The 23,922-nt window shown below is 38.0% G+C and overlaps 1 protein-coding gene across 1 annotated transcript in view; it reads left to right on the plus strand.

Moving 5' to 3' along the window:
- GTF2F2 (general transcription factor IIF subunit 2) overlaps positions 1 to 23,922 on the plus strand; it is a 79,053-nt gene that overhangs the window by 49,080 nt on the left and 6,051 nt on the right. The window contains exon 7 of the mRNA XM_005420759.3: positions 19,706 to 19,805. Coding sequence (XP_005420816.2) covers positions 19,706 to 19,805 — 100 coding nt within the window. The remainder of the gene's footprint in view (positions 1 to 19,705; positions 19,806 to 23,922) is intronic.

Below are 23,922 nucleotides of genomic sequence, written 5' to 3' on the forward strand. Positions count from 1 at the left end.
ATTTATGATAAAATACACCTAATTAAATCTCTTGAGGATTTATATTCACACATGCTGTGAAACTGAATCATCTGAATATTTCGTAATAAATTAAAGCATCTGTTTTAAATTTCTAACTGTGCACCTAAACCTCAATTCCTGGTCTTTATTAATTTTTACCACAAATTTAAACTAACATGAAATGCACTTTATTACTGCAATATCAACCGTGAGAGGTACTCAGGGCAACTTGGAGAGAAACACCTACAGTGTAGTTATGCTGCCACATATTAGAGTAGGAGTAATGGTGTAGGTTTTATAAATTGATGCCTAAATCATCCAACTGGAGTAGATTATTAAAGCTGTTTTTATTGCTATTTCTTCTTTTAACTCTTTTTAGCCTATTTTCATATTAGAAGGCGAATACCCGCTGTAGTATCCACTCTAGGGATAAAAAGTGCTTCCCACAATTTGTGGGATCTTAGCAAGGACAAAGCTAGCAAATAGATCTGCCAGATGTAAGACATTTCCTTGCAGTTTTACACAGTATTTTTCCCCTCTTCTCTATCCTGTACTCTTAGATTTGCATTGTCTGGTACAGAAAGAATTATCAGTTAATACATCCTTTTGCTGCTTTAAAAAATAAAAAACTAACTTTGAATGTCACTTGGATATTAGTTTGTACCCTGTGGTGGTGGTTCATTATATAGCATTTAGATTTTTTTATTATTTCATTAAGCTGTGTGTAAGTGAAATGCTAGGTGAATAAATGATAGATGTTAGCCACAGTGAGCATATAGGTTTTTGTTCCTGACAGGCCTAAGAGCCAATGCTTATGGAAAGTGAGCTATTGTTTTGTGTATTCAATGAAGTATATTAGCTGATGCACAGTCTGTGTTTATGTTAAGAAATTTGACAGAACATAGATTGGAATATGGCAGTTATTTGTTTAATTGCATTATAGGCTATTAAAAATCTAAGTTGTTTTCTATTACATTCTACTTTGTGTTTAGATGTGTGCGTAGTACAGCTGAAAGAAATACTTCACTTGCTTCAAACCTAAGCATAGCATTTATAGAAATCTTGAATGTGGCTAAACAGAGGACAATAAATAGTATTGTACTGTTGTCCTCTGTGTATATAATGAGACTTCAGCTGTATGAAGGAAAGTAAGGCTTGTGAAAGCTGCTTGAAAAGCAGCTGCTTGATCTAAACTGACACAGTCATTCATCTAAATTGATGATAAAAGAGCAAACAAATGATAAACTGATCTATTGTTACTATTTTCCAACAAAGATTTCAAACTGTAATTTCTTTTAATATAATTTTTAAAAAATACTTCAAAATTATATGTAAGGAATCACAGGTAAAGCATCACCAGCTTTAGTGAATCCAAGCTGTCATATTTTAGCTGTAGATACACAAGTTAGGAAATAAAATGGCAGACATACTTTATTTGTGGTTTTATTTCTCTAAAAGGGTCAGTAAATTCAAATGAGTTTATACACCTCAGGGACTTTCTGGTCTCTGAACATCTGGGTATGAGCCTGGAACATGGCCCTTGGAAACCATATCTTCCCTTATTGAGGAATAGAACCAAATGAAACGTATGTAATTAGTGGTGTCTTCCAATCTGTACATGGGCAGCTGTGTGATTGGTGCTGTGTAAATGCTGCAGCAATGAACATGAGTAATGAAAATCAGGAATTGCCTAATAATGCATTAAGTAATTTGAAGCTTATAGGCAGATCCATTTCAGGAGCTGATGAGTGAAGCACAAGTGTCCTATGTATCATCCAAAGAAGATGAAGAAGGGTTATAAGCATATTTGCCCACATGTCAAATGTGCCATTATTTTAATAAAAGAATAAACACATAATTCAAGTCTAGGATTTAGGAAATCTGATGAGTGCAAAATAGAAGTAATACTTGGAATAGATATCTGAAGCTTGCTGAAAAGCAAGTGCACAAGCTCTTACTAAGTTCAGAAAGACCAGTGTCCTTTTTGGAAGCAATGGAAGTATTGTGTTACATGATCAGCTTTGTTGTTTACCAAAGTCTTTTGATGTATTTCTGTGTCTGTATAAGTGACTGATGCACAAGGCATTTATTTAGCAATACTTAAAAGGCAGAATTCAAACAATGTTGTGAATTCGTGTCATGCTGCACTAACCAAGTAGTTACTAGGAGCTTTTAGGGCCTGGTCCCTAAATCCTATCAAATTGAGGAAGGCTTCCATCAAGTGCAGCAGTTATTAAATCACCCCATTAAAGGTGGTGTGGAATCCTATGTGTTAGCTATGTTTTGTGATCATATAGTATTTGGTTTGCTTTTTCAATTCTTTTGTCCTTTTCTCATGGGTCTGCTTTTGCTGTGTAAGCAAAGATGATACTGCCATAATAGAGAGGGATTTTTCCCTGAAATAAAATGCAGTGTGGAGGCCACCCATTCTGCAGTGCTCCCTTCAGAATGGTAAAGTGTTGTTCAGTCCCCCAGGTGCTCTTCAGATAACCTGGCTTCTCACACTGGTTGGACAGTTACATCTCTTCTTTAATCAGTATGAACAAGCAATTGCCCTGGACTAAGTTAATGTCAGAATAAAATAAATTGAACCTGGCTTTCACTTCAGTTTTATGTGTGAATTGAAAGTCCCCTGTGAAAAGAATTGAGGCTAAAAAGAGTTATCTGCTCTGAGCTCTCAGGGACCAGGCAATCAGTGCACCCTGCCTTTTTGCCTTCTATTAAGATAAATCAGTAACTTCATTCAGAGTATAGGTATCTTCCTTACTTTTTAAAACATAATGTTTTGCTTTGGTTTTGTTCAGAATTTTTCTGAAGTTAAAGATTTTTGAAGTTTTGGCAAAATGCAGAAGTACTTTCAGTTAATTGCAATATTAATAAAGAAGAGGAAGGAAAATCGTTTTTAGAGAATTTAAAAGCTCGATGACAAAATTATTCTTGTTCACGTGCAGCTTCTTGCCACAGCAAATAGGAGCCTTTTAGAAACAACTCCATCAAAGTAACTCAAGCCAAGCAGCTAGTAGCCCATCTTCAAGGAAGATGAAGCTCTAGACATTAAAAAAAAAACATAAAATACCCCTCAAGATTACAAGAAAGAGATACTTGAATCCATCCACAGATTCTATTACTTATTGAATTATCCTTCGTGATGCCCTATTTTGACTTCTGGATGGAGATTAGAGTGCAATAGTAGTTTCATGATGTCCACCTACAAATGAAAGTGCGTTTATCTAAGAACCCCAAGTAGACAAAATTCTATCTGATGTTCCTCTCCTAAGTGAAGCACAGAATATTAATATCTTAGGAAGGCTGTTAATGGGCCTCTCCTTTATATTTTTTCATTATTTTTTTCCTCTTCATTGTGCCTTTATTCCTTTTTGATGAAATCCTTTTTTCTTTAGGTAATTATGACTTCTTGATTATTCAAAAAACTCTTCCAAAACCCTTCCAATTATCTGTCATGTGTTTCTGTCTACATTTTCATTCTTCATTTTCTCTAGCTTTAGGAGGTGGGCCTGTGTGAATGTCTGTATGGATGCGTAAGGTTCCCTGCTTGAGGCTATCCTCATTAAGTCATGACTATGTTACTTCATTCTAAATAATACACTAACTCACAAACTTTTTCTTTTAACTCTGTTTTTATTCTTGTAGTTCTTTTCTATCATGCGTGTAAATATCCAGCTTTGTCATGTATGTCCTTCTTGAAAAAGTAATTTAATTTCTCTGCAGTTTCACTGCCCAGCAGGAATAAATGTTTCACTTTTTTCCTCCTTTGACTGGTTTTGGTTTAACTGTTTAGCTTGCATTTTGTTCCAGAGTATACCTCTGTGTTTATTCACATGGTTGTGGCATGGCCCACTGGGGTTTGTTAATGCTCTCTGTAATATGCCTGTACCCAAGGGTCTTAAAAGGCTTTGCACTTTGAGTGGTCAATTTTGTGCTGTGGTTTAGAGTGGGAAGATAGAGATATGAAGAAGCTGACTAGTCCTGCTTTGGCAAGTGAGCTGATGGTGCTCTTCTGCATGTCCTGACAGAAATTCTGTGGCATGATCACTTCCCAGTTTCAGGCAAGTTTCATCTTATTTTCATTTTTGCCTATATGGGTTATATGAGATGCTTCTTCTCCTGAAAGACTCTGAAGTCAAAAGCCTTGGTTTTGAAATAATACATACTCAACTCAGAAAGTCTTCCTTTTAGTTTTCTTCTATATCTTAGACTTACTTCCACATTAGGATTGCAGCAATATAATGCCTTTGTGTTTTTGTATTGGATCCCATAGGTACCTTCTCTTAAGAGGTACCTTTGAGCAGAAGCTAATTAAATCTACACACATTTAGCATGACATTAATTTTTTTCTTATCTGCAGCAGCTGTTTATGAAACATGATTACTGTCCCAGTAATTAATATTTCTCAGGACTGTGAGAAAAAAAAATCACAGCAGTGTCTGATGTGTTTTTCTTTCTGGGGTCTCAATTGTATTGAGCTGGAGTGAGTGCTTGGCACATCCAAATCTTCAGTCCTGCATGGAGCTGTGCTTAGTGACACAGAGCAGGCTGTGGCTGCTCACATTGGATACTGGCAGGAGGGCATGGCAGAGGGAGTCTGCTCGATGGAAAGAGGGAGTGCTTGTCTTCCCAGTTTTCCTGCTAAATCCAGCACACTGTGCTTGTCCTGTGATACATGTATCTCAAGGACTGTTGGGTTACCTGGTGTTTAGCAGTCATCAATAAAGTTACTTTTTGGGAACCCATATGCACTTTAAGCATTCATAATACTCTGCATCAAGAAATTCCGCCATTTATTTACAAGTTGTCTGAAGAACTGGTTTCTCAGTTTTCTGGGGATTTTCCTGTGATTTAATGCTTGCTACTTGTGGTATTCACATCATGCAGTTGTTCCCCGTTCCTGGACTGAATGAATTCATACACCTCAGTCATACCTTCATATCTCATTTTTTATTTTTTGGCCCTGAACATGGGGCCAAAGATGACTCTTTTTTTTCTTAGAATATAACTTGTTACATTCCTCTGTGTATTTATACCAGGGAAAATTAGTGCCCCAAGAGTTCTTGTTTCTTTTATTGTCCTTTCAGAGAGAAGACCACAATTTATAATGAAATACTGTTTCATTAATTGCAGTTGGTATCGTACTCTCCAGGGAAATAGCCATCCTTGCTACTGAGGATGCATAGAATAATAATGGTGAAATCTCACCCTGGCTTCTCAAGCTTTTTCCTCAGGTTCATTTTTGCACTGCTTTTATATCAGTGTGCCACAAAATGTCGAAGCAATGTGTCAGCCTCACTTTTCAGGTGCTTATAAGAAGGGGTCCTGTGTGTGAGATGTCAGTGGCTCTAAAGTCACCTGGCTGGCTGTATGGATTGTGGGTGGTGGGGAGCCAGCTGGCCTGGGAGGGCAGGGCTCTGGCATTCTGAGCTGCTCATATGGCTGCACTGCCAGAGAGAAGGTCCTGTAGATACTTTGGCAGTTCCAGAGCTGGAGTCTAAGGTAGATTTTGTCATTTTTGTCACCATAGCAAGCCATAAAAATGGCAGTTGTAAAATAAAAGGAATTGCATTAATTTCAGTCAGCAGCTGCTGAGGATACTGGGAAAGCATATTTTGTTTTGGGAACATCATGTTTGGATTTCCAAAACAAAATTTTGCAGGATTTCTGTTCCATGAAAACTTCAAATGTTGGCTTACCTCCTGATTCAAATCTGTGCTTTTTTCTTGAAAGCACAAAAAAGCATGTAATAAAAATTCAGATTTCCAGACAGCCCTATTTAGGATTCAGCTGAAGGGCTATTTCTTTTTTTCCTACTTGTTATTAGTAAGAAACTCTATTGCATCTACGCTTTTTGCATTTGTATTTCTCTCATCACTGCAATGACTGTTAGTGTCCCAGTGTGCTGCTTAAATTTTCTTTTGCCTAATTTTGTTTCATTACTTCATTGCACAGCCTTCAATAACCTAAGTGCTTTTCCGTTTACGCCCTTGACATTCTCAAATGATGATGCTTTTCAGCCATTCTGTAGCTAAGCTATACCTATTTGTCTTGTTGGCTTCTGATTACAGAGTAAATATGCAGCTATGGAAAATACACATTCTCTAATGTATATTAGTAGAAGCAGATGGTGCAATCTGTTCATTGACGGGATTTAGTTTCTAAAACTGATTTAATCTGGTTTGCAGCAAATACCGTTCCAGTACCGTCTGTCATGGAACATGTACAAAGGGAGATGTCCCATTTCAGGCTGTTTGCATTTCATTGCAATAAAGCGTTTATTTCATGTGTTACATGGGGTATGGCATAACAGAACACCTCTTGTAAAGGCAGGTCATTTCAATGCACAATACTACGTTGTTCATTATTTGGAATTTTTATATGTTATTATTTTTCATGGACCCTTTTGTATTACAAAGCAGCATGCTGCAGGTCCCCTTTGTAAACCTAGTTTTTATGCAGCCATTAATAGAATTTGCACTTGAGAAGAAACAATGGACAGTTATTTTCTTCATTTACCAAGTGGAGAGTAATTTTAAGTTAATTATAATAGCATTTTGCATAATTTGGCATTTTTCTCGTTAGGAAAAAGAAGTTTCCTTGTTTCTTCAGAATAGAGGATTTTCCAAAATTATGAAGGCCATATAAACATTTTATGTTCTGCTTCTGCTAATCCAAATGCAGAAGAGAATACGGTGCATAGTACCTGTCTTCTTTAGCGCAGAGATCCTGTAGTCTCTAAAGCAGGAAGTCTTGGCCTGAAATGCTGCATTGTCATAGAGGTCTTGAGGCTCTGTATAGCTGGAGAAACAGGCTTGCAGATGTCACTCTGGTATTTTAAGATTTTCTAAGCCTTCTGATGTTGACATTCTTGTGGTGAACTTTCTCAGACACTTTCTGTAAATAACTGATTGTTTTGTCTTTTATGGAGGAGGAGAAAGTTGATAGACTGTTGGTTTGACCAGTGTCACTGGAGAGGTGTCACTGTCACCCTCCAATCCGCTGTCACTTTTGGAAAACTATAAATGTTGGAGTCAGAAAATAAACTTCCTCTTTCTTCCTTCACCTTGAGAACGGTGGTGTGCTTGTGTTCTTTTGTGGCTTATGGTGACATGCAGAGACAGCTTTCTTCTCCCCACTTAGCACAAAATATTTGCAGCTCTAGCAATAAAGAAAGTGGTAGGTAATTTATGTTTCGTTTCCTGTTGCAGTGAAGGATGTGTGAATCCTCCAAAGTCTTGTGGAGTTATTAAATTGAATGATGTAGTGGAGCAGAGCAAGTAGTCCAAAAAGTATTGCAGAAATAACATGATATAAAAGCATCTATTTGGAAAAAAATCTGTTGGGCTTCTTACCTTTCTGAGTAATTGCTTGACTGTTCTCTACATTTTAAAAATTAAGTATTTACTACAGCTGTTTTTTTGGGGAGGTTTTTAAGTAAATCTGTTCTCCATTTCTTTTCTGTAAAATGTCTTAACCTCCTCTAGACTTAGAACTAGAATTTAAAAATTGATCTCCCATGGGATTTTAAACAGCTCCAAAGAGCTTTCACAACTTTCACAAAAGATGATTTGTTTCTCTTTTCCCCTAGAGATGCTTATAATTTTTTTTTGTACAAAACCAATAAATAATAACAACAAAAATTATTAAGTGTCTTTCAAGTTGGTTTTGTAAACCAAAATGAACATAATAAGAGACATGTCAGTAAAAAAAAAGGACACGTTTGCTTCATCTAATCAAAGAATAGCTTGTGTTGGAAGGGATCTTAAGGATCATGTGGTTCCAAACCTCTGCCATAAGCAAGGACACATTCCACTAGAAGACGTAGTAAACTATTAAGTATATGTGATATCCCATGATTGTTCTTGGAAGTATACCATGTTTACCACTGAAGAAAGAGCAGATATCCAGCAGTTCACATCATTCTGACCCTGACCTATATTGACTGCTGGATGTTCTCTGCCAACAGCAGTGTGTATTGTTGAGTCCAGAGAACTTCTCCCATTGATGTTACGTGTTTTTAAAACACTGTTGCTCTAAATATCTCTAATACTGAGCTAACTTTTTATAAAATCACAATTTTTTTAGCGTTTTTAAGTGTGGTAGGTTAACCTTGGCTGGCTGCCAGATGCCCACCCAGCTGCTCTCACACACTCCCTCCTCATCAGGGCAGTGGAAAAAAATAATATAGAAAATATCATGGGTCAAGTTAAAAGCAGTTTAATGGAAGAAAGCAAAGGTTGTGTGTGGAAGCAGAACAAAAATATAGATTTAATCTCTACTTCCCATCAGCAGGCCACTTTATGGGAAGCTGGGCCCCAGTGCACATAGCAGCTGCTTCAGAAGAGAGCACCTTCATAAGGAGCGTCATCCTCCTCCTTTCTCTTACCTTTTGTTGCTGAGGATGACACCATATGGAGCAGGGTATCCCTTTGGTCAGCTGGGGTCAGCTGTCCTGGCTGCATCCCCTCCCAACCTCTTGCCCATCCCAGGCGCCTGGCCCTTAGGGGTGCTGCTCAGGCACTTCTGGGGCTGCTGTGGGGGAGGCTCAGCCTGTCCCTGTCAGATTCAGTGCACTGATAGATGCTGTTTTATGCTGCCATTTGAGAAACATATGCACACTGAATTGAAAACTATAGAAGTTTTGGGAAAATGGACACTTTTGTCAGTAATAATGGGTTCACAGTTTATTAGTACAGTAATAATGGTTTCACATTACGTTTTGTGTTTGGATTACTGACTAACAAATTCAGTTAATGAACAAACCAGTGAAATTTATGTATGTGGAGCATTTCTTCTTGTATGTATGCATTTTTTAAAATTGCAACCTTAAGTTTAATTAAGGAACACTGTACAGATCAAGCTTTGAAATACAGTGGTCCTGAAACTTCCTTCATGACTCTTCCCCTCCCCCCATTCCCTGTGGAAGACATACTCAACCAAATTGGACATGAATGGAGTCTGCTTTCACACAGATCTTATGGAAAACCCAATTATCCAGCTTCCTGTTGGGGAAGCTAGACAATGTTTGTGCTTCAGCCACTAACTGTTTTTGGAATTTGTCATGCCAGACAAATCTGTAATCAAATCTTTGGGGTTTTTTATTTAATAACAGAATAGGTATGGCTTCACAAAGTCTGGGTGAGTTTCTTTGTGCTCACAAATAAGATGGATTCTTCTGAAAATCTCTAATTAAGAGAATACTAATCTAGCAGACTTCAAAGTACATGGAGCTAAGTTTATTTCTTAACAAGTAAGCTCTCTAGGGAGAATTCCAAAGATGATGTTCTGAACTACTAAGCTTATGTTGGTTTCTTTTTTGAAACAAAGGCTGAGTTATTTTTTTAAATTATATTTTTCAAATGCAAAATGAAATCTTAACACTTTCTGGACTCAGTTGCCTTAAAACCTAGTTGTGTCCTTGTTGTGCCTTATGGTTATCAGTGTGCTTTTTAAAAAAAGCTATTTTGAAATAACTTTAACAATTGCTGATTTAAAGATATAGCAGAGCTTGAAGCTGAGTCTTGAGCCAGTCTCGTGATCCTGACAGTATTTTCAGTTTACTGAGAGCTTTTATTGGGGCTAATGGTGTCTTTGATAAGCACCACTCTGAAGATGATGCACAGAAGGCAAGTTAAAGCTTTTTAAGAAAATAATATCCAGGTTTGCCCTCTTCAGTAGTATTTCAAAGACCAGACTTTGAGGAGGATGACTCAAACCAAATTGAATGATGCAGGGCTGCTATAAAGCCTTCCTTCACAACCTGGCAAGCAGGAGTGGAGTCCTGTGGCAGGTGACCCTTTGGTGGCCCTTTTTCCCCATTGCCATCACCTCCCAGCTGCAGAGCAGCCCTGCAGCTCCCAGCCCTGTTCCTGCATGCTGGACTCCTTCCACACAACTGATGTCTGCCTCTGGCTTTGCTGCAGCTCCATATCCTCTTACTCTGCTTGTGGGAGCACAGTTCCCACTTGAACAGGTGAGGGATGTCCAGCAGTGATTTTCCAGGGGAGGTGGTCAGGTATGTAATATATTGGGAGAGGGAGTTGGGGGAGCACTTGTTTTGAAAAATAGGAGGATGTAAAATGTAATTAAACTACTTGAGCAAATGCAGCAGAGCAGTAGTTCTGTGCAACTGGCAAAGGAAATACAATTGGTTGAAAGAATGATGATCAAAGTTTTAAAAAATCTCCAGTTTTCTGGTTTAACTGATACATCTTTCACTCTGTGCTGTGTTACCTCTTTTTCCCATGGCTTGCAGGAGAAACTGGTGAATTTTCCACTTGGGGGATGAGCAAGACTGCTTTTTCACATGGACTGAGGAAAAAGACAGGTTTCTTTCTGCATTTGCTTTGGTTTTTATAGTGTAGGGTTTCTAGGGTTGCTGAACCTACCCAGCTCTTCTTTTTAACTTAATGCTGGTTTTGTTTGGATTAAGCATGATTTCAGAGTTCAGTTAAAACAAATTTCCTTCTCTTTGTTTGCAGGAAGTTCTGCCTGAGCTAATTCTGCAGTTTAGTGTAACCATATGTTTAAACCATTGAACAGCAGCTGAACTGTGCAAGATTTCCCCTTTAAGCTATCAAAGGCAGTGTATAGTCATTAACCCATGGGCACAGGCAGTACATTCTCCCAGCACCTGCCTTTCAGTGCCCTTGTTCTTGAGCAAGGTGCAACAGTTCTTGATGCATGTTTCTAAGCGTGATTTAACTGAAGGGAGGGGTGTGTCCTCAAAAAGGTGTTCTTGCTATCCAGCATTTTAGAGTGTGCAGGCTAAGGAAGGAAGAGACAGAGAAAAACCTTGAGGATTTGAGCCAGCTAGGTTTTCTAGGGAAGCAGTCCAAATGTTTTCCAGATTGTCACAAACTGTTAAATTGTTTACAGTAAATTTTAACTGGAAGATCCCCAATTGAGCCAGATGCCATAGCTGTTTGCAGAACAATCAGGAGAGTGGTGAAGTATTTGGGAATTGGAGTTTTAGAGATGGCAGCATGTAGTTGGAGGCAGAGTGCTGGCAGCTGTAACTTGATAAAGACATTTTGCAGGAGAAGGGGAGGAGAGGTTCAGATTGAGGAGATGTAGCTGAGGTGCTGTAGGGATTTTTTTGTTGTTGTTGAGGACTTGTAGCCAAGAGTCTGCCTCTTTCTTTCCACCTCCTTAGCTGTGAGCAGTTTCATTGTGGAGTGAATTGACTGAGCTTGTAAATCATCCACCCTTTTACCAGTAATTGAAGAGCTAGGCCTTTCAGGGTATGGTAAAGATGTACCTTTTCTGTCTTAAAAAACTAGTTTCTAAAATTCTCTTTTTTTGTCCCCATTAGCAAAATGTACACAATTTCTCTATCTGTAGACTGACAAAAACTATTTGGCTTTGTGTTGCCTGGACCTAAAAATCCCTTTTACTTCTACCATTGATTTCAAAACAGCTCCAAGCACACCAGATGACTTTTGGCAGGAGAACAAAGATTATGCAATTTTGAGACAAGTCTATTTGTTTTACTTTTAAGAATAATCATTCAGAATTTAGAATTCCTCTTCTAAAATCTGAATTGAAATTGTGTCTAGCATGTAAATCCATTTGTTGTGGAGAAATTTGAGGACTGAGAAAAACAGGAGCGAGAAAGGAAATTAAGTCTTTGAAAATGGAAGTGAGAAAGGAGACTTTATTTGGCTTTAATTCAGGAGCTAATATTAATGGTAAAATTAAAGGGCTGGGCTTTTTCTCTCTTGCTTAGTTTGCTAATGAGTCACTTTTCCTAGATCACCTTCTCTAGTATTAGTAATGGGCTTGTGAGGCTGCTGGTGCTTCCCCCGGATCCAGGATCTTCTCCTTGGTTACTCATCCCTACAGTATTTCAGATGCTGGCATCTGCCTGTGCTGTATAGACTGCAGTGTCCAGTGTCAAAGGGTTGGCTTAGAGGCAGAGGCCTGTGGATCATCGCCTGGGTGTCTTAGCTGAACAAACCCAAAAGCTTTTCAAACTACTTTTTCCCCTTTCTTGCTATTTTTCAGGAGTATGTGCACCAGGCTCCTGCCTATTCAGCCGTTCCTATTTTGTTCTTCTCTTGCAGCCTCTGTGCTCCCTCTCTTTTTCCATGCGTGAATGATGTGTGTCATGTACATTTGCATGGTTCTTATAGCTCTCTCCCCAAAATCCCACCTGCATTCCCATTTCTCCTGGCATGTTGCCTAATTTTTTGTTTGGTGTACCTTACCACTCTGCCAGTCTCAAACCTTGGTTAAGGTACCCTTACATGCTCTGGACAACACAAATGGACATCCAGGTTTTATTTCATCCTCGTTTTAGACCTTTCTGTCACTGGAATAAGCCACAAGTATAAGCACCATGGTATAAAAATCTACTGTGTTTTAATCCACTTAGGAATTAAGATGAAGTGCCCCATATGGAGCTACAACCTGTAACTGAGCATGCATGGGTGCACTTTTACCCTTACTTAGTCTTCAGGGAAGACCTTCCCCTTTAGCTCTGCTTTTGCTTGTTCTTGAACTTGATCTTATCACTTGTGTTGGGCAGGAAGCAGGGCAGGACAGAGATGTTTGTGCTATGTGTATTAATAAGAAAATACTGGAAGTGTGGCAGGAACCAATAACAGAGAGTTCTTTTCCTTTTGGGCACTAATTGATTGACTGTGATGACCACAGGTTGGAAAGGAGTGCAAAATCCTGACATTTTTAACAACTGCAAAGCTGCAAATCTCTCTGCTCTTCCAGAGTACATGAATTGTAATAAGGAAGTGTTCATTTCTTTGCAATAAATGGTAGCACAAGAGGAAACAACCTCAAGCTCTACCAGGGGAGGTTTAGATTGCATTGTAGGAAACATTTTTTCACTGAAGTGGATGTCAAGCATTGGAACAGGCTGCCAAGGGTAGTGCTTGAGTCACCATCCCTGGAGACATTTAAAAGGCCTGGAGGGACACTCCGGGACATGGTTTAGTGGTGCATTTGGCAGTGCTGGGTTAATGGTTGAAATTAAAGACCTTTTCCAACCTAAATGATTCTGTGGTTGGTTGTGTGATTTTCTATCAATCAACAGCCTGAACAGTGCTGAAAGGGCCTTTTCACCTGGGGGGCAAGGGGTGATGCTGTGACCCAAGTCCTGACCTAAGTCCTCCTGAAAGGACAAGGAGGGTGCAGAGGCTGCCTTGCTTCACAAGGTTGAATGGGAATCTCTGCCCTTAAGGATATCTGGTCATGGACCCTTTTCGCTGGAAAAGGGGATGGGTGCTGAGTAAAAGGGGGAGGCAACAAACAGAGACCCAGACATGGACAGACAAACCTAATAGAGGCAGGGCCAAGAAACAAACCTTGTCAGCTGCACTAATGGATAGGCTATTTATAACCTCATTTAATATAGAAGATACCTCTGAGGTTTGATTCCTTTTTGAACTTAGTCTCAGATAAAACTCTTCCACCTTGTCCCCAGTGTGGACCAGGCAATGCCAGAGCCTGACTTCATCAGTGTCAGAATGCTTCCAGTGGAAGTATCTGTAGACACACATGAGCTTGATTAAAAATATCTGTGATGTCAAGCAGATGTTACAGTTTTTTTCCTGCTAATTGCATTAGTGCATCACTTAACGTTTAAAGTAGTGCATCAAACAAATAGAGAAAATTATTCAATTATATCACTACTAATGCTAAAATAAGTATTATTTTATCTTTATATTATTTGTTTACAGAAGCTTAGCTGAGAATATTTTAGTCATTTGCAATATTAAACTCAGAGAGGAAAACTTGGATTGGTTTTAGTCAATTATTCGCTTTTTGTCAATCCAGAAAATAAAATGCATAAGAAATTGTTACTTATTGTTGAGTTGCCATTTATATCCTCTGATGTTCTGTACTGGAGGAAGATACAATATGTAGAATTGGAGTCTTCAGTTATGGCTGTGGTGGCTGTCTGAGAATTAGACATGAAATTGTCATATATTCCTGTGATTCATTGCTTATCCTTCAGCATATATAGTTGAAGATGTCAACTTCAGAAAAATCTAATATCTGAACACATAATAATTACAGCTCTTTTCTTGAAATGCCGGGGTTTTAGGACTTAAAGCTAGTATCATATCCTACATTAATAATCTGAAACAGTTATTTAATGCTAGCAAATGTGCTTCTTAATACCATTTTCATTCAGCTCATGCTCTTCTCTGTCTGCCTGTCTAGTCTTCAGAAATGGGGACAGACTCCCTTTGCTTTGACTGTGCTGGAGTAACAGTGAGTGTCTGAAGAGCAGTGGATTCATCCATGCGATGGAGGCTGTCATCCGCCTCCATGGAACGTGAGACAGTGGGGCTCCTTGCAATGAAACACAACGTGCAGAATTTGCATGTTGTTCTTATCTTTGAGAATATATGACAGATTGTTTGGTGTAGCGACAGATTGTCATTCTTATTATTAGATAGTGCGTGTTTTTACTGGTGTGGCCATTCTAGTAATTTCCTGTGTTGTTTGTGCTTGAGCACTGCCATGGGATTGTTTTAGCAGAACGTGCACCACAGGGTGCTGAAGTCCCTTAGTTCTCACAGAACTAGAGAAACTTCTTAAGTTTCATTATCTTATAAGAGTGTTCATCTCTTGTTGATCATCTGCTTGCTTCTAACATTACTGCTATCCTTGCTTGGAGGGAAAGTCAAAAGAGATGCTACCTGAACCTCAGCAAGGTGCAGAAATCCAAATGAACAAAAGAAGAGGAGGTGTGAGGCTATATTGTTGCATTTATTTTATTAGTTTGTTTTGGATGAGATTTTTCAGGATGTACCTACTTCTGTGATGTTTGGGATGCTTAGCGAAATAAGGAAGCAAAGAAGAAGCTTCATGGCCCATACCAGGTATCATGAAACTTCATGTAATGCAGCTGTCAATGCCTGGTTCTAGTACAAAATTACTGAGTAAGGGACAATGAGAGCGTTAGCTCCCTGGTAGTGGACTGGGAACTTCTGTGAGCAATTAGAGAAAAGCCACAAAACTGTGCAGAGGTGGAGAGTTTGTGTTTCTTCTCCTCCAAAGCTTTGGGCACTGGGCCTGCTCTCTTCTAGTGCATCGATGTTACTGCAGAGAGAGAAGAAACACAGCTTTTCCTTTTTTTGCATCAGTAAGGCTGACTCCTTACTTACTGGTGCCCTGTGTACAGATGGCCAAGCACAAAAAGTTACATAAACTTTCCTCTCTTATCTGTAAAATCATTTCTTAAGAATTCGAGCCCTAGCAGTGTTTGTGATTAATACCTGCTTCAAATCTTTAAAACATTTGTTTTGTGACAAAAGATTAATCACAGTAGATTATCAGTTTTAAAGGTCTTTGGTTTATTTTTTGTTGCTGAAAATTACATGTATTTAAAAGACAATGAATATCTCTTCCTAGGAATGTACATACTGTCTTCATCTGTCTTCTTGTATGAGCTTGCTACATGTTGCCAAGTCTTGTGGAATTATTTCCAGTCTGTTTTAATGTTTTTTCCCCTTATTCAAGTATAAGCACAATGACAAATCAAAGCTGCGATATGAAATGTGTTTTGCTGGGAAATGACCATGGTGAATTTAATGCCGTGCTGGTTACTTGCTGTATTTCAAGGTGGAAGAGCTATATTTGATCTTGGGGGTGGAAGAGAAAACCACACTGTGCAGGCTGGTGGCTGCTCCGTTGCTAATTCATTGGCAGTTTGGGGGAAAATATATTGCCATTTTCTCTTTATCTTTTAGGCCAGATATTAGCATGAAATATGGCTCTAACTAGTTCAATGAGAGTTCAGTGTAAAATTTAATTCCTTGGATATTTGTGTATCATTCAGAGCCCTAACTAAGTCTTTTAATTCCTGCAAATCACAATAAAGAGTAATAGGTAAAAAGCCACTGCTCCTTTAAAACAGTGTCACCAGTGACTCAGAATATCTATTGATTTTTTTCTTTATTCCTACCAGCAGTTTAGTTTAAGATTCAGCAGGTCCACTCTGAGAAAATCCTGCATAAAGCACTGCCAGATATTCTTGGTTAATACTGCTTTTTAAATTCTGATTAAGAAATTTTAAATAATTAAAAGTAATTATATCTGTAACATGTTAAAATATCTATCTAAAAGGCTAGTACAATTCCCAGTTTATAGCTTTTGTTACGTATTTTTGAGTGTATAATTACTGGAACGTATAAATTTATATATTTAATCAAATTTTTTCAGACAACATCTATGCAAATTTAAAAAGTCAATTATATTCCCCCAAACATACTACTTTCTGAATATAACAGAATTGCAGCATGATTTTGAAAACTAACCCAAACAACCATGCTGTTTTTTCTCTGCAGATAGTGTCTGTATCAACAAATCATCTGGACAAAATGATTATGGGCTGTTTGTCTTTATCCTTTGTAATGCGCTAAGCAAATTTCAGTGCTTCATCCCCACGTGAAGCACTTGCTAATTTGATGTTTATACCATATTTGTCAGTCCCTGTATTTGTGCATTTTTGTGAGGCCAATTCCAGATGTGCATCAGCTATTATTCCGTGTGGGATTGTGTGACAATATTCCACCTGCAAGCCCAGTGGAAGGAAGGTAAAGGAAGGTAACCTGAGGCTCTGTGAAATCGTGAAAGCTGCAGAAAACTAAATGGGAAGGGCAGCCATTAGGGAGAAGAGCAAGATGCATGTGTAGAATAAAAGCTATTAATAAAAAGCTTTGCCTCCTGAGTCACCATGCTTGCCATATAAATTTCCATATTGGCATGTGGCCACTGCTGTAATTGTTTGCATTAAAAAGTAGTATCAGTAATGTAGTGTATTTTTAGCTCTCACTACAGCAGTAGGAACCAAAAAAAAGGTTAACATTTTACTGTAAGCCAGTTTTCTAAAGACCATCTGAGATCTGTGAGAACTCTGGTTGTAATTTGGAAACCTTTGGCAAGAAATATCAACATACAACACAAATATCTCTGAAATTCCAGAGACATACATTTGTAGCTGATGTATTCGTTACTTGCTATGTATAGATCTTTCTGAAGACTTCTGCCATTTCACAAACAAGCTTAGATGGTCCTTCTCCATTTTCACTTGATTGGCTTTCATTCTGTTTCTTAAGCAGGCAGTAAGTTTTTCTTTGTTTTCAAGATTGTGTGCTGGAGAACTTTACTTGTTAAATGTACCTTCACTTCCATCAGCCTTTGGAGGGAGGACTCTGAGAAGTCTATTAGCTCTCTTACACATTTGGTTTTCTACTGGTTTGGAAATTTGGAGGTTAACATAAAAGAGCTGAAATGCATATCCTGCATGGGGAGTGAAAAATGTTAAGAAATAAATTGCTAGTGTACTTTTGTGCAAAGAAGAATTAATTTAAGGAAGCCTCACTGAATGGGGGTTGAAATTTCCTCTATTGTAATTTTAAAATGCCAGATCAGGAAGAGGCTTTGAACATGAGAACATGGTGTCTAAAGTCCATGGCTGACAATTCATAATTGAAGAGTTCTTTGGCTGTGTACCTGAAGAAATAGAGATATTGTTAATTTGCATTGTAAAGAGTAATGAATATAAAGCCCAGTGCAAGGAGGATTAATCATGAAGATAGGTCACTGTTGAATGCCTGGCGCTCCCTGAAAACGTGACACCACCTGATGTATTTAAGTATTGTTAGGACCCTGCACTGTAGCTATTATGAGGAGGACTCTGGAGCTACATTGCAAATCAAGTAACTTAATCTGCAGCACATGAAGCTGGTGCAGTGGCCTTGGAGGGGAAGAGAGTGACAAGAATTCCCAGTTTGTCTCAAGGAGCCCCTGTCTCTTGAACAGGAGCAGTATCAGTAAATGGGTTGAGCGGGAAATCTCCTTTATGAAGGAAAAATGGAGGGAGAAGTGAGATGAAAAATAGCTAGAATACAAGAAAGGAAGAACTGGAAAACTCCCCAGATCAAACCAATAGAAACATGATGAACTGGAAAAAAAAAAAAGAAAGAATTAAAGCCAAACTATGTAAAAATTGAAGCTAAGCTATTTAAAAATTTAAAAAGTCATTTGGGCCAAAAAGAAAAATCTTAAGCAATGGAGAAGTAGAGAAAAAGACAGATTTGTAGAAAAGATAGTGATTTAGTTTTGGTCTATGCCTTTTGTGAAACATGAGTTTAGAAGATCTTTGGTAACCACATAAAGAAAATCTTTAAAATCATTTAATTAGATTGAACGCCAAAAGATGAACTCTTGTGATAAGCAAAACATGTTCACTATTCATTTACGTTCCAATTGATTTTCCTTCTTCCTTTTGCAGACCTGTCATTTTTTCTGTAGTTTTTACTACTCTTAAGCAACAATTGCCTCATGTTCTACATTTTTATGATATAACAATTTGAAAGGAAGCAAGCTGATCTATGTATGAGAAAAAACTGTCCCCGCCTACTGTCCAGCAATACCAGCTATGAGGGATGATTTTCTTCCTTTCAAGTCACTACAACTAGAGAATTTATTTCTTGATTTATTACTTCCTTCAAATGTAATTTATTTAGGTTGTTCAGGTGTTCATTCAGAAACATGCTGAATTTAAATTTTATCTTTTTGGATGTAAATGATATCTTTAAAAAAATAAATCAGTGATCTCAAACATTTACACTTGTTTTTAAAGATCTGTCAGTTTTATAATTTGTATGTTTTACACTAGTAAATATGCAGTTATTATTAGCATTAAGGTCACCATATTAATTTTGTTTGGAAAGAAGCAAGCATCACTGTGCATTTATTGGGCTGTGTTATACTATGTTTAGTGGAAATTGACTCCTCTGCCTACAAGATGCACCTTTGGAAACAAAACTGCTTCAGTGATAATTAACATGTTAATCAGATGTGCCATAAAGCCATTGTGTCCGAAAGACCATTGTCCTATGCTTTTCTAGAGCTTGGTTTCTTGCCTCTTCATTTCAAGTAGAAATTCTTGAGTGCTAAATCTGAATTAAATGGAACACTCCCTCTACATCAACATATAGAAGCTTTAAATTACATAGGGATTAACTTGACAAGATATCCTCAACCAGTAACCTTCTGAGAGTCTTTCCCAAACGTCACCTATTGTTATCTGTGTGATAGAGATTTGATAGCACATTGATTTGAGGCTGGGTAGATTTTTCTGTCTTCATGTCTTTATAATGCTCTTAAAACTGTTATTTGCACTCTCTTACTGTACTGTAATGCCAAAAGAAAGGTCACAGAAATTTATGTTTTTACATTTCAATATCTAAGAGAAGGTTATGGGTTAGCAGAAGTGGATGAAAAGCTTTTTTCATCCCTCAGCTGAGTAAGCTGTGAGATTCTGCATTCATTTGGGTTGGGTTTGATCTTTTTTAAGAGCAAGGGCTTTTTTTCAATCTGAGCATTGGGCTTTTGCAGTGAAATTTGTGTTCAAAGTTCGGTTTTAGTATTTTCTCTTCAACTGTTTGATTTTCAGCATTTCAATATCTTCTGTAGCATACAGCACCCTATGAACTTCAGTTCCTATGAACTATTAGTTCAGCACCCACTGAACTGATAGTTCAGTGTCCTTAAGCAAAAATAGAGTAAGAAGAACTTAATCCAGAAGAGTGCATCTGTTTTGCCTTATAGATTGTTTACATCTGACCCTTGATAATGGCTGGTTCATAGTTGCAGATTTTTAGACTTCACTTTCAATGTGTGCTGGTCTGAACTTTTTATTCTTGTTTTCTTTTTGTAGATTACAGATAGAAGAATCTTCTAAACCTGTAAGGTTATCACAGCAGCTGGACAAAGCTGTAACCACGAACTATAAACCAGTGGCTAATCATCAATATAACGTAAGTAGCTTTTAGTATTTTCCCTTCTTTTCTTCAGGAGGTCTTTGGCTTAGGACTCCAGGACTGCTCTGCTGCTGTCCAGCAGCTCTTTTGCTCACAGTTGGCCACTGTCTTTGTCAATGCTCTATGTCACCTGATTTCTCCTTGACTTTGTATTCTGGGGATCTTCTTTCTGTCTCAAGACCAGTATCACCCTTGGGGCTAAGGTCTGCCAATCGTAACTGTCTTGTGTTATCTGATGGAGGGCAGACCACCTTCACCCAACCCTTTTTAGTGCCTTTATTACATTCTTCCTCTAATCTTTTTTTTAATGTAATTTTGACATTTGTTCTGGCTTTGTGCTGTGAGATGTGGAAACGCTCTTTTGAGCCAAATAACTTATCAACTGCAGGAGAGTAAAGGACTTGAAAAGAATCATTAGTTTCCAGTCCTTTGGAGGAATTGGAGGCAACAAGTAGAAAAGAGTAACAGCTGATAATTTTTCTCAGTTTCCTACCTTCACAGTACATGTTATTGGCATCTTTGGCTTTGTCAATATTACACCCACACTGCTGTTCCAGATCAGTTGATGTACATATAAACTATAACGTCCTTTTCCTTAAAGATACTCTTTGAGTATGTTGAATGTGAGCAACGTTAAGTCATACTGAAAATGAATCACTGTGTTAGTCATTTAAACTTTTACACTTTTTATTAAGATTTTATTTACATAAAACAAGTGACAATATACTGGATGATATGTAAGCATTATTATGAAAGTCAGTCTATTGCCACAGAACCAGAAATAATAATTTTTCTCTCATGGGTCTGTTTTGTAGTAGTTACTGTTCAAAGTCTGCTCTGTACATGGATGATCATACCAATATAACTATTGCAGCTGAATGCCATTTAACCAAAACAGTCACACTCGTGTGTCCTACTGTGCAGATGCAGTTTTACATCAGTATATTGTTTTATGATGCTGCTAGTGTTCTTCTTTAATTTTGGAATGAGCTTTGGTGGGGTACAGCTTCTCTTTTTAGTGGGATGCTGTTCCATTTCCCTGACACCAGCATAATTATGGCAGTATGACTACAACCTAGAGATAATCTTTTTATCTGTATTCCAGCTGCAAACTGCAGGTCACCATATCATTATGGCAATTTAAATCTTGTGTGAGATTGAGGGGGTATAACCAGGCCTGTTAAAAGTGATGATGGTCTTATGTCCTAATTATTATACTTTTATTGGTTACATGGAAATCCATCAGCAGTGTGTTTAGTTTTCATGTCTACCCTAAAGGTGTTCTGATGGTAAAAATCTTGTAAGACATTCTTGTACTTGAGTCAACCTTGACCTTGCCTTGACTCTAAAGGCCAAGGCATGACTACTTTCTACAAAATCTTTCTGTTCATTAAGTCTTTTATTAAGGTTCAGGTTAGATGCCTGAAAGGGTATATAACAGGGAGAAAAAGTCCATGAATTTTTAAAACCTCTTGGTTGAATTTTTCTGCTGTTTTCAAGCAGCAACTGCTTTCTTAGAACCTGCTGCTTTGCATGTAATTGTATGGTGCTGTGTGGGGGACAAGACTTTCACAAGAAAGAAATAAAAATGTAGAAATTGTCATATATGTTAATACAGTCATCATCTGGGCAGTTTCTGAGGGAAGAATGAGTATATACTAAGGAAGACAGAAAGGCTTAGCATTTCTTGAAGGAAGGAATATAAAATGGGGCTTAAGAAGAGTACTGCTTCGTGTACCTATAAATGAACATACAGCAGGAAGGAGGAGGGAAATAAATTACATGTGGATGGGGAATAGCAATAGCTTGTTTGAATTCAAGGACTGGGAAAGTGATTAGATTATTTTTGCAAGAAATTATATTACACCTATATTTTTATTTGAAGAAATTGCAATTCCATTACAATATATGCTAAGGTTGTAACTCAGCTTTTCTTCTCTGGGGAAAAGACCTCCATTATATCTATAAATATTAAATGTGTTTGCAAAGTTGCAAGGTTAATATTTTTGAAGCTGGAACCTTTCTGTGACTTAATTGTTTTTCATAATACAGCAGAAAGTTTCTTCAGTGCTTCTGGTTAGCCCTTCAGAGGCTTCTTTTAGTGGTTTCTTAGTGGTCCTCTCTTCCCAATGTCCTGTACTGAAGAGGTTGGTACCCATGCTCCAAGAGACAAGAAAACCTTTAGGACTACTTTAAAGTATCTTTAGATGAAACTTTGGATTTATTCTAACTTCTCTATTACTTTTATAGTCGCTGTCTACCAAAGCAGTTACATCAGCTTCAGTATTAATGATACTTTCAAGAAGGCAATTTTAGCAGCTTTTCAGCAAGCTTAGCAACATCCTGGGAAGGTAAACAAAGAGAAATTGATTTCAGTATAAAGTCTTCTGGGGATAAACTCACAACTTCTGTGCTAAACAGGTTGTTCTAAAATGGTCCTTCCTTGAAATCAAATAGTATTTGAATGTTTTTTAAATTAAAAAACCACAAAATTTTAAAGACATCAAATTAGTTTACAGTGTAGGTGCATTCTATTACATGACTATTAAAAAGTGCTTTAAGCCTACTACATAGAAGATCCTGTTTCCAAAGAAAACGGGAAGGAGAAAAGTGAAAGGCTGCATTGTAACTTGCTGTGAGCAGTGTATTCACAAGGCCAAAAGAAGAAATCAGCAACAGAAGACATCAGGCTTTTTTTTTTTTTAGCACTTCTCAATGTGCTCTTCTATCAGACAACAGTGGAAACTGTTGCTGAGGTTAGAGGAAAATGCTAGAGTATTGCTAATTAGAGAGTGGGCAACTGAGGTGCCAGCAGCTAGTAACTTTTCAATAAAGGGAGGGTTTGATACACCATTTTTATGTGAGTTGATTTTATACATTAATGAATTAAGAGTATTAGAATATTCACATGGAATTTTTTTAGTAATTGTCTGTTGGACTTCCAGAAGAAGCAAATGTTTTGACATGTTATTGTTTAAGGGAAGGCCAGTGTCATAGATGTATGTTCCTCGTCTCGTGGTGCAGCAGTTCTGCTGTGGATCCTGGCAACCAAGATGATGTACTGTCAAGCTGCTTTGTTTGATGTTACACTTTGCTATGTTGCAAAGCTATTACTGTTTTGAAGATTTATTCTTCTTTAAATGCACTGGCTAAAGAGTTAAATAATTACACTAAACTGTATTTACTGGATAAAAATCAATTGCATGATGGGTTTGTGTGGTGAGACTGTAGCTTTTATAACACTGCATGGAGTTATAAAAGCAGACAAGTATTTAGTTGTGCACACCCATTTTAGTTTAAAGCAGAAGTAAGAGACTTCAAGCTACAGGTTGGGAACAATTGCTCTGCATCCAGTTTAATGATGTACATCCATTTCAGAATGTAAAGAAGGTAGTTGGCTGGCTGGAGACCTGGGAGCCACAGCAGAGGTGGTAATATTCTTTAGCCACTTTGGGACAGCTACCAAGAGACAGGCTATTTTCACTCTGAGAGTAGGAGGGAGTTAGCTGGCAAGGATACATAGGGAAAAAATGAATTGAGCCATAAAACCCATCTTTCTTCTTAAAAATAAGATCTTTGGTATCTAGTAGATCTGTGCATTTTCATTTCTATGCTTTTCATCTGAAGGTCTTCCTTTTGAGAGTCAGATTTGAGCCATCAGAAGCAGAACAACTCCCATACAGAATTACCTCATTTACAGCCAGGCGCATGTCCCTTATTGATCACATGCATCTTTTCTGCTGTACATTGTGCCGCTATGGATTCACCCACGCAGTTTGCCTGAAAGCACTTGATGATTACATGACTTACACCACCTTCTGGATCACTTCTATTGGTTCCAAGGAGCTGGCTGGTTTTCTGTTCCAGGGTGGTGTTGGGGGTGGGTGGGGTGATGTGCTGGCAGGTGTCGTGGTTGGTGCTCCCTGGCGACTGGGGTTTGTTTGGGGTGTGCTGGTCTGTGCTTCTGATGATGAATCAGAGGAAGTATTTTTGGAGGTGATAAAAGTTTCTGTGAAGATATATAGTCATCTGGTGCAGATTATAGTGGTTAAGTAATTTTTAATGTACAGTTTGAAGTAGGATGATGTGTGGCAACACAGGGCCTCTTCCTGCT

The sequence above is a fragment of the Geospiza fortis genome, unplaced genomic scaffold (assembly GCF_000277835.1).
Source record: "Geospiza fortis unplaced genomic scaffold, GeoFor_1.0 scaffold194, whole genome shotgun sequence".
NCBI classification, from domain to species: domain Eukaryota; kingdom Metazoa; phylum Chordata; class Aves; order Passeriformes; family Thraupidae; genus Geospiza; species Geospiza fortis.